At 44.6% G+C, this 11,674-nt stretch overlaps 1 protein-coding gene across 2 annotated transcripts; it reads left to right on the forward strand.

Moving 5' to 3' along the window:
• The first annotated feature begins 156 nt into the window (after positions 1–156).
• On the forward strand, positions 157–11,647 carry tex10 (testis expressed 10). 2 transcript variants are annotated; one of them, XM_052066070.1, is made up of 16 exons: positions 157–517; positions 708–923; positions 1,083–1,270; positions 1,337–1,663; positions 2,539–2,751; positions 2,977–3,229; positions 3,325–3,437; positions 3,920–4,167; positions 4,309–4,441; positions 4,935–5,104; positions 5,878–6,055; positions 7,362–7,584; positions 9,158–9,238; positions 10,480–10,679; positions 10,766–10,973; positions 11,375–11,647. In XM_052066070.1, the coding sequence occupies exons 2-16, from the start codon at positions 732–734 to the stop codon at positions 11,489–11,491; spliced, it is 2,844 nt and encodes a 947-aa protein (XP_051922030.1). In that variant the 5' UTR covers positions 157–517; positions 708–731; the 3' UTR covers positions 11,492–11,647. The 2 variants fall into 2 exon arrangements, with proteins under 2 accessions (XP_051922030.1, XP_051922029.1); XM_052066069.1 differs by having other exon boundaries at positions 158–517; positions 4,306–4,441.
• The last annotated feature ends 27 nt before the right edge of the window (positions 11,648–11,674 follow it).

Consider the following 11,674-nt stretch of genomic DNA (forward strand, 5'->3'; position numbering starts at 1 on the left):
AAAATAGATGGGCGATATCAATAATAAGAATATATTTTTAATGCGTCCACGAGTAAAAAGAAATATAATCTAAAGAAAATTAATTCATTTGTCCAAGGCGTTTAGGGGGACGACTATACATATGTGTTGGTATTATCTACCGGGACACACCGATAGGCTTTCATTCATATTTTTGGTAAAATATATCTTCGTAATTAAAAAAAATTGATTCGATTTGTATGTGCACCAAAACATTTTTTGCATCCATTTTATCCAAGGAAATTGGTGACAAACCTTTTATCCCCTCTGCTTCGCCGCCGTTGTTCTTTCGAGAAAAAAAAGGGGGTGGCAGCGGCGGCGGCTTCTAAAACAAGCGTACATTTGGCTCAACTGAAAGACGGACACGACTCAGAATCCAAAATATTAACACACACAGACATTATAAATATTTTCTGGAATTTTTCCTCACCTTCAGATATCGACGATCCTGCACTGGAGTGCAAAATTGCAGCAGGCACATCCAAGGTCTTTAGCTGGGGTAAGTTACAAAATAAACACTGGCAACGATGCCCATGCAGTTAGCTAGCTACTGCTTATGCTAGTGTAGAAATGAGGGCTGCAAGCTGAGAGAGTGAAGATCTGATTTTGATAGCTAATTCACACTGTGTTTCGCATTCTGCGGTGTACCGTTACATTCGTTTATTCACGTCTACTGCATTTGCCTTTAGATCCAGTAAAACCTTTGTTTCGAGATGGCAAAACTGAAATCCAAGAAAAAGAAGAGACAAGATGACTTCCAAAAAGTGAAATTAAAAGTGGGAAAGAAGAAGCCAAGAGCAGACAACGCCACCAATACAAACTTTCGCACAAAGGGCATATATCTGCCTGAACAACTGAAGACAGACACCAGTGGTCCGACCACAAACAGGCAGCTTGGCATCAATGTAAGTGTTTTACATCAATGGTTCTAAAACGTTTTGGACCCGCCACCCCCAGTCACGACTCACGAACCAATGTCCGATATCACTTTTTCAGATGTAAACAAACAGCAGGGAATCATTAGTTTGACAGTGTTTTGTGTGCATTTATCTCCCCTTTCCCAGGACCTGTTGTCTCAGCTCCACCATTACAATGCCAATGTCAAGCACGGTGCCTTGTTGGGCTTGAGGGAGCTATTGTTGGTGAATCCCTCTCTGTTAGAACAGCATTTGTCACGTTTGCTGTCCGAGGTAGCTGCAGTGTTCACAGACAAGGATGCCAATGTTCGGGTGGCAGCTACACGTGTGCTCAGGTTAGAGAAAACTTAAATTTAGTACCATTCACCCCGGTCGCAACTAATGGCTTGAACTTATTACAGGTATATTGCCCAGTCTGTGCCCGCAGAGCGAGTGGCTCCATTTTTCCCCCTCCTCAGTGCCCACCTGTGTTGCGCTATGACTCACATTGAGTTGAGCATCCAAGAAGACGCCATGAAAGTCCTGGATGTGCTGTTGGAGTACTACCCAGCCCTGCTTGCTGCACGGCCTGCCGTGCTCCTTACCAACTTCCTGGAGTTAATCTCTCACAGACAGAGCAATGGAGGAACTAAAAAGGAACAGGAAGGCAAGGGACGCACTTGGGCCCTCTCCGTCAATCCCAACAGGACTGTTACCAGCCAGCAGTGGCGCCTCTCGGTGCTCCTTAGGTACGCCTCAGTGACTGACTGCACATTCATTTAACTACCCCCCCCCCCCACCACCACCCCCAAATGTGCCACGTTTATGTGTTTTAAGGCATTTTTGTACAAATGGCCCATTTCATTTAAATGTTGTTCACGTATTGGTGAGCACTTCTCTTTTGCCAAATAAACCATCCACCTCACCGGTCTTGCTTATCAAGATGCTAGTTACACAGCATTTGTGACTTAAAACTACATATCCATTAAAGACACTTGGCATCAACGTGATGGCCTCACCAGTACATCAGGAAGGTGTTGGCAGACTGATACTGTCACCTAGTGGCCATAGTGGCAATAAATACTGTACATGTTGTATGTCTGCAGCAGGCAGCCTAATAAGTAATTAATGCTCAATATGGCTAATGATGAGTTAGGGAAAAAATAATTAATGTTCAACACAATTGGTTGTTAAGTAGAATAAATTACAAATTTTCTTCCACTGAACTATATTTGTGGCCTTATATGGTTTACGTTAGCATCTGCAGGGTGAAATTAATTTGCGTATGTAATAGATGATTTAGTAATTGTATTGCTGGTATGCTACTGTGAAACTAGGCCTCTTGTGATTATTCCATTTTGCCAACGCTGTAAACCTTATTTTGTGACATCCCACAAAACAAACTGAACTGAAGTCTCTCAAGATTTGCTGCAATCTCACTTGATGTCAACATGACTGTTCAAGCTAAAACATTTTTTTGCCAGTTTTAATTTGATGTTGATACATATTTTTCGAGAAAAAAATGCGGTTGAACTCCAATTCCAATAGCGTTTTGGGAATATTCCGTTTATGGAGTCTCCTCCGTTAACTACCTTGGCAGTTAATTATGCAACTTGTGTTTTAGACTTGGGCGCTTCCTACAGGCAGTAGTCGAGGAAAGACCTGTGGAGGATGGTGATATGTCGGCCCCATCTGAGGGAGCGTTTGGTTCAAGTGGTGAAAGCAGGATTACTCCTGTGAATGCTGTCTGGGAAGACCTCATATACAGCAAGATCGGAGTTCAGGTGTATGAGCATTCTGGGAGCAAACCAAGCCCGTATTCCACATTTAAACTCAGGTACGATTGCATTGCTGTTAAAATAGTTTTTTTCTGACCAGCACTGTCGAAAATGGATGGATGGATGTTCATTTGAATAGGTATGCTTAGTTACTTTGTCATTGAAATGTGACGTTCTTCCTCATCAGCTTTTCTGTGAGACTTCTGATGGAAGGTTTTGGATTAATATTTTTATCAATGATGTCTCAACAATTATTGTTGTTATTTATTTATTTATTTTTATAGACCAAATTCAGATCATCCAGGTGAAACAGGTGAAGGTTTCGACTCGGCGGAGGCTGTCCAGAGCTTTGCATCGACTCTGGTGCCACTTTTGCTTGAAGTGTGGGTGGAGGCCAACACCAGTGACTCTCCTTGGAGCCACTCTGACGGCGGTCACCTGTTGAGCCCGGACGCCATGTCCGTCATGTTCCAGGTTCTGTCTATTTTGAAACTGCTTCGAAAACTGGCACCGCGGAAGGAGCATGAAGATGCGCTGGTGAGACCAGGAAATCACAAATAAGCACCTTGGAATGATGAAAAGCTTATGAGGATTTATTGATTGATTGATTGATTTTGTTTCCTTTCTTTTAGGATGCATGGTTCCGCAAGGAATACTTAGGAGAGTTCAAGCAGCACTTTATGAAAAATTTTCCGTACAGCCTTCATGACGCACCCAAACATAAAAAGAAAGTTAATACCAAGAGGTACGCGTTTTATTTAGTTTACTTTTTTTAAACTTCTAATAATGCCTCATTACTAAGTGTTATGCAGAACCTTCTTTTTGTGTATTAAGTACTGTATTTGAAAATTCCCCAAAATCTAAGCAGTACTTGAATAAAAAGAACAAAACAAATAAATATTTGCAGTGACTGCCCAAAGTCAAAACAGTGGAATATTTTTCAATGACTAAATCAGTGATGTATTGTTAGCCCAACTGCAAAACAAGACTTATTTCTTCTTATTCACAAGTTGCCGAATGTGAAGCTTAAAAGACAGCGTATCGTCATTTAGAAAACGTAAATATTTGTAAGATGAGACGGCTAGCAAATATTTTGGTGTGCGGTCATCCCCTCCACCTGAGAATCCTATTGAATGATCGAGTATTTGTGGGAAAAAAAATTGTTACATAAAGCCTATTTCAAATCTGTTATCATGTCTTCGCATCACGTCACGGTCTTTCCTGCAGGGCTAAGCAGACCGCAGCTCTCCCCGACGCTCACGTCGATCCGCTGGCGCTGAACATCACAATTTGCCAGGTGATGGTGTCACTGAGCCAGAGGCAGGGAGTCGGCCGCGAGGCGGACGGAGACTGGCTGACGCCCTTGAGGACTTTTGTGCGAGACACGCTCGGCGGCGAAGTGAAGCTCAGCTATCGGCAACTGCACATGCTGCTCGGGACTGTGTGGAAGATGGTGCTCACGCAAAAAAGCAAAAGTGAGCTTTGGATGTATTTTGTCACAGCCTGGCATACACGGTGTGCTCCTAATGATGGGTCTTTTTGACCAATTCTAGATAAACCAGCGACTGATCAAATGAATTTTTAGAAAATATTCATATTGTGTTGTGTTGCAGCAGTGACAGAAGACCTGCTGGCAGCAATGTACTCGTACTATCAGCAGAGGCACCTGACACTACAGACCAGGTCTCTTCTGCTGTCGTTCTACAGCAAGATCTACCTGCAGGAGCAGGGACAGTCACATATTACAAGGTAAGTGCAAAGCAGCGCTCTGCAAAGTGGATTCCAAAAATTGGTTTGTCTTGATAAAATGGATTTGACATTCTTTGGTCAAAATACACAAATGATAAGCTTAATAGACGTTTGGAACACTGATGGCAATCACACTTGTTTTGTTTTTTTTGGAGGGTAGTTATGCCGATGAATCTTTGGATTTTTTCCCCCCCGCCTTTAATAAAAAGGGAGGCCGCCTAAGTACAAAGTCAAAGCTGTATTTTCACTCGTGAAGTCAGCACTTCTCCCCAAACCCGCCGAGTTAAATTGAGTCAATTTGCAGATCCGTGTGAGTGCGCCATGCTGCAGACACATCGGCAAACACACAGACCCTTCTGGCACTGTCAACAACTAAGAGTTTTTACTGATTGTCAGAAGCTCAAATGGATCGATAGATTTTAAATTACCATGTCCCATGTCATCAAATATAATACGAAGTATAAACCCTTGTTGTGTCTCTCACCCTTTTAAGGAGTAAAGTGCTCAGTCGCTGGCTGGCCTTTCTTCCCGTGCAGTTGTCCCAGCTGGGCCACCGTAACCCCGCTCTGTCCGCGCTGCTCATCCAATCCATTCAGGCTGCTGCTTCCCGAGGCAACAAAGACCTGCTCGGCAGTCTACAGATGCATGCCTGCAAGCTTTACGGTACACGCACCAAATCTATCCATTCATTTTTCTATAGCCCTCATTCGATTTGTGGATAGCGCTGTCCTATATGATTTAATACAGATATACTGTATACTGTACAGAAACAAGCATTAACACTCATATTCACTTGGAGACGTGTGAGGAAGTTGGTGGACCCAGAGAGAAAAACGCACGTAAGCACGGGGAAAGCAGACAAACTCTACACAGGAAGTCTGGAGTCAAGATTGTAACCCAGAATCTTACGACCAATTGTTTGCACACTCTTTAAACTATTTTTTCCTGCGCTTGCAACTAATGATCCAAACCAAACTCCTGACTGGTTACACAAGAATCTTGGCAAAAGCAAGATTATTGACTCTTGAGTTGATCTCAGAGGCACCGTGACGCTGACGCTCCCAGGCAGAATTCAAGATGTGCCGCGAGCGCCAAAGATCAGGAACGGTCAGACAGTGCGATTACTGTGTGACAAGGAAGTGGGAAGAGGAGTCGAGGGGGCGGTCAAGAGTTCTGATAAGAACATCACAACGGTTCTTTTGTCCGCGGGCTTCTGACATCAGCATGTGCGTCAGCGAAAGACAGACCTCATAAGCGCACACTCACACAAACGCGTTATCCGAGTGTCCACGCCTTAGAGACTCGGGCTTTCGTCGCCACAAACTAGTTTGGGTGTTCCTGGCATCGTAGCAATTTTCCTTACAGTGTCGCGCATGATGCTGTCGATTGTAAGCATGACGTCTGCCCGTGTGTGTGTGCGTACGCATCCCCCAAAGATCCGCAGGAAGGTGCTGTGGTTCTTCTGCCGTCAGAGTGCCAGGAACGAATGGTGCAGCTGCTCTACTTCCTTCCCAAGATGTCTCGCGCTCTCCTGGCCAATCTGAGCTTCTGCTGCAGCACCGGACGAATCTCTGCTGGCCTTGCCGCCTCTCTCATTCGTATTATACACTTGAGGTGAGCTTGAAATCTTCACGGTGCATCGCCCGTGACCGAGGTTCTATCTGAGCTGCAGGCGTGCGCAATTGCGCACTGCTCTCTCACCCTCTTAAAGCACAGCGAATGCATCCAGCACATCAAATAAATAAAATAAATAATAATCCAACATGAGCCATATTGGCAGTTTCATAATCACCTCATACAGAGAAATTGAAACGCATATTTGTCAAATGTGGTTTAAAACGTGTCAAAAGAGGAGAAATGGTGAAGGAGCCTGTCAGACTTTGGGAAGGCACCGTGTCGTGTAATCATTGTCACATGGTTGCTCACATGAAGACTGCAACTAGGTTAATTTATCTCGTCTCGGGTCCTACGCAGCTTCCGTACTGTGATAATAATGGTAATGTACCGTGCTAATATAACAGTAGCCCTGAGAAGGGCTTTGTTTGGCTTATGACTACGTTTGTTTATTACCATGGTGACAATTAACTGTAGCGTATGCTAACTTACTTGTAAAAGATGAAGATAACATATTGGGTGTGGGGGTGGTAACCGTGGTCTCTAACTAACCTACCTTCATGAAGTCGTGAAGTTATAACTACAGGAAAGAGCACCGCTACTGAAGTACTGTACGGACCAGATGAGTTTGCAACTTGAAGTTGCAAATTGTTTCCCTCAGATGGCAGTAGCGCACCATCCCACTCCCACAATCGGCCCCCGCCTTCTGCATCCGTCTAATTCCTGGTGTCAATGGGTCAGGTTTAACGGATTTCCAGAAGCGAGGCCCAATTGGAGACACAAAGAAAGTCATTTTTTGGGAGGCTGGAATGTGGTGACCAGGACGGGCCTCTCGGCCTTTCCACAACAAAATGTTGTGCTCCGTGTCTTTCGCCTGATATCCCCCCATCTTCGCTTGGGGGCACAATCTGATTTCATAAGCTGACTGTGAACACTGTGTTCCCTAAGTTTCAAAATTAAGCAGAATGTGATAAACTCGTAAATCTAGTTGGTTACGTTAGCTCTAGTTGTCTTGTTTTGCATCTGTCCTCATTTCGGTTCATGGGAGGGCGGTAGTTGACTTTAGGCAATGAGGCGGGCTACACACTTGACTGGTGCTGGACAATTGCCGAGCACATCTCGACAAACAATTTTTACACTCGTAACCACACGTGTGTTTGAAGACGGCCATTGCATATGAACCCGCCATGCAGTTATATTAGTTTAAAAATTGCTCAGCCTTACTTGCCAGTCACAGCGAAATATCGGCTGAACAACGGCTCGTGTCACTTGTATCTCAAGGCTCTGCTGTACTCTTGTCTTCCAGGTCATCTCTGAGTGGTTGGTCAGTCGGGAGCCAGGAAGCGGCCCTACAGGACGTGGACTACATCAGCTTCCTGTTCTCCACCCTGACGGGCTTCTCATGCGAGCAGCTGGCCTCCCTGCAGGAGGCCGGCGACACCAGAGCGCCGCTCCCCTCGCCTCTGTCGCCCCTGAGGCTTCACCGCACCCCGCTGGACCACTTCACGCACCACTGGGACGTCGTGGAGGTACGGCGCGCGATTCGATTGCCCTCTTATCGTAACCATTACATGTAGAATTGAACTTCAGAGCAAACATTGTTTGGTCAAATTGAAAAACGTATTCTGGACAGACGTAGGCCCACCCTCAAGAGTCGCGCACGGAGGCTCAGAGCAAGAAGTCTTATCTCGACGCACAGGTTGGAGATGCGTAGTTATCGGCCACCGTGGATATGTGCTCGCACTAATGAGAGCCGGTGGCGTGATGGGAATGTGACATTTCCACACTAAAATTACAGTTAACGTAGCCATGCCCCGGGGCAGGTGTGTGTATGTGTGTGTGCGTGAGAGCAACTAGGGGGTGGAACGCCTTCTAATCACTAATTCAGCACCTCAATTAAGGCCTCAGATCCTGCCTCTCTCATTTGCCTGTCTAAGTCAATCACAGCCAAGTGGAGGTACAGAGCAGGGACGGACGGGGGTGCGTCGGAGGGACAGCACGAAGGGATGGACGGTTCAGCGCTGGCGCGGCCTCGTTTCTAATGACGTGGGGGGGGGGGGTGCAGCGCTATGACTATTGCTGCCGTACTCGCTCGCTCGTGCAGGTGGTGAAATGAGGAATTGGATTATTAGGTTGGAAGAAAATGAGAAAAAAAGTTGATAAAGTGTTCTGGTTCCAGCACCAAAAAAAAAAGTTTTACTTCCTTCGTTTATTCTAAATAGAAATATCCCTGTGGACTGTTGCATCCATTAGAATTTGTAGGTTGGAGAAAAAGTTCATTGATTTAATTAGTTGAATTGCATTAATAATATGCAGATTCATGAAAATATTTTTCAGACGTCCAATTTTATAAATAGTTCTTTGTCCTATCAAACTTCTCATAATGGTAGTTTTTTTGGGGGAGAGGGGGGGTACAATTATTGTATACTCGCTTTTGGACGCTTATGTCATCAACTGTGTAATTAAAAACACAAGTTGACAATGATTCAGATGAGATAAAGGAGTAATATAAAATAAGGCATTTTAAATAAAATGACTGTATAGAAATAAATACCATAATAAATGATAGATTCATATGTGGCTCTTGGTCTATCATTCAATAATTAATGCATTTTAAAAGATGACTCATTTTCACAGTGGCCATGTGATAAGAAGTCAAACTTGGAAAATTCCCCGTTGCATAACGGTCAAAGTAGATGTGCCGTTTCACCATTTTGGGTACTTTTTGGCACATTTTTGGGGACCATGAATCTTGTTATACAGCTGAAAGCTGTAATGATAACCAGTGAGAACGGTCTGCTCCTTTTTCGGGAATGAGTCACATGTTTGGAAGTCACAATGAAATGTTTTCAAGAAAAATCAGTGTTTTGACTGTATTCTTGTAATTTAATGTTACAGTCGTTGAAAATAAATTGCTTTTCTTATAAAAAAAAAATAAATACATTTTTATGTGACCCTAAACATTTAAAGTGTGGTGTATGTTTTCCCATTGGATAATCTATTTAATGACTGTAAAAGGTGTGATGGAAGAGATTGGGGGGGGGGGGGGGGGGGTTGCGCTAAGTATGCATTCACATTGATGTCAATGTTATTCTTTTTCAGGAAGTGTGCCAGCGTCTGGAAACTCTGGGTTCAAACGCTCAGTGCTTTGAAATTTTACAAAACGGCATCTTTGAATACATGGTGAGGAACAAAACAAGTCTGTGTTGATTTCCGCACATTTAAAGCCGCACGCACGCACGCACGCACGCACACACGCACACACACACCCACACACACACACAGAGCAATGCCACTGGACGCTGCTGAGCAATTTAGTTGCGCAAGCAGTGTGATGGGTTCCACCAACAGTTTATGCGATTAATCCTCTATTCAGCTCTGGGCAAAAAAAAGAAAATCAATCAAAAGACCATTGCAAAAATATCATTTTGTTTGATTATGTTGACATTTGAGTAAGGTCAACAGTCATTTTACTCTAGTAAATGACTGACGACAAAATCCCAAATTGCAAATAGAAATGCGGTGGCGCCTTGAGATACATTAATTTGTTCCGTGTTTTGAACCTCAAAACAAAATGCCATTAATCGGTTTGAGTCATAAACAACAACAACATGTTTGTTAAATAAGAAAAATAGCACTCAATAAAGTTGTACTTGACAAAAACAAATTGCATATAGAGCAGGAATAAGGACCGGGCCGGCTTACTAATAGTGAAAAATGTAATGTGTGTGCGGGCAGGAGGAGGGGTGTGCGTGTGTGTGTGTGTCGGGTTGGGGGGGGGGGGTTCCAATGAAAATGTGAATCTGCAGGTGCAGAACCGCAAGTATCGGGGGTCCGCTGTATTGACATAATTAAGTAGAGTGTAAAAAAAATAAAACGGAACAGTTTTTGCCACATGTATTTGCCTCATTTCAATGGTGTTGTACCACTCCTTCTGATGTGTGTGCCGTGGTCACTTGGGGGCAGGACGACTGTGCTGCTCTGTGTTCATAGATCTGTCTCTTAAAGGCAAACACTATGACACCAGCGCTATCTGTTAGCCCATTTATGGCATTTGGTCAAGTTATGTGGTTGTTTTTAAATCCTCAATGTGTAATTCTCTTTGTTTTATCTTTCACAGTTTTCATGTGTCTTGGTCTTTTCACACCGTCTCTCACATTGCCGTTTGGTGCCATTTTTTTTTAAACTCCCGATGCAAACATTGAAGCTGCTCAGCTTAGTTTGATAGTTAGCGACTTTGCATCTTCTTCCTGATCGCAATCCAGGTATTTTTTTCAAAGCAGTTTACACCTGGAGATTGTGATGGCCATGACAAGGTCTTGATCTGGTAGTCCTTTACCTAAACCTTACATTGTCCCGCTTGGGAACATTTTACTGACAACTCGCCGTCCCTTCTCTTTTAAATTGCATTGTGTGTGTTTCAGACCAAGCTGAGAGTGGTGCCTGACAGCATGGCGGCCGGCCTCCTCAAAGCCGTTTCCAGGCTAATGGACCTGTCCCTCTTGCCCATCGAGCCCGTGTTACGCTTGTTGTCCCGCTGCTGCCTCAGCCTTCTGACCCTGCTCGTCACTCAGCAGCAGCAGCAGCAGCAGCAGCAACAGCAGCAGCAAGACCAGCACAAATGGTCCTGCGCCTCACAAGCCTATCATTCGCCGTCTTCATGCGATGCAAACAAAGCACGCCCTTAACACGTTTGTGTCTGAATCACAGGGAGGCCATTTGGGGTGTGTGCGTGGCGTCGCTGAGCACCGTGCCCCGCCTGCTGAGGATGGTTCTGCAGCTGCATGTGGTGGATCTGAGCCAGGAGGAGCTGCCCCAGCTGGGACAGATTTTGTATATGCTGATGCAGCACACGCCACTCCATAAACAGCTCATAGCCAACACCAGTCTGCTGCAAGAGCTCATCCAGCATCTCACGGTAAAAACATGCGTGGCCGCGATGGGAGGTCAGAAACTTTAAAAATGGTACCTGTGTGACTCGACGGTCTTAATTCATTCACTCCCAAAGACGTTTTTAAACGTCTTTTCAGACTTGGCCCTGAATTAGTTGGTACTGAATGAGTTAAGTGGTTCCAACTAGATAATATGTGCAAGGGTGGAGAGAAAGATAGGAAGATGCTTACCACAGGAAGAAAACAAGCAAATAGGTAAAGACGTGAATAGTGAAGATGTGAGGATTTACCGTACTGGCTTTGTAGAGTTGGGGTGGGAAAAGGGGAACCTGAATCCATCCTCCCAATTTGAACCCTTTTTAATAGTAGTTTATAGTTGTGTGTTTTTCCATGCACAAGTTTGACACATCCATGCTGTGTGTTGCAGAGGTACTCTCGCGGTGCGACAAGGGAGCAGTGGCTGACTGACCTGCTCTACAGCTACAGCGTCACCGTGGCCCACGGCACGTCATCTCAACGTGGAAACCTTCGAGACGTCTACTGACGGGAGGCACACACGCACGCTCACATTGTTCCCCAACTTGCAGTCGCTCTGACGCACATATGAACACTTACAAGACCGCAATAGTGACTGTGCTTTGTACTCACAACTTAACACGAACACAGTTGAGTCAATCTGTGCTGTTTTTTTTATTTTATTCTATTTTTTTAAAGAGCTTCACCGTGC

This window comes from Hippocampus zosterae, chromosome 5, assembly GCF_025434085.1.
Source record: "Hippocampus zosterae strain Florida chromosome 5, ASM2543408v3, whole genome shotgun sequence".
NCBI lineage: Eukaryota > Metazoa > Chordata > Actinopteri > Syngnathiformes > Syngnathidae > Hippocampus > Hippocampus zosterae.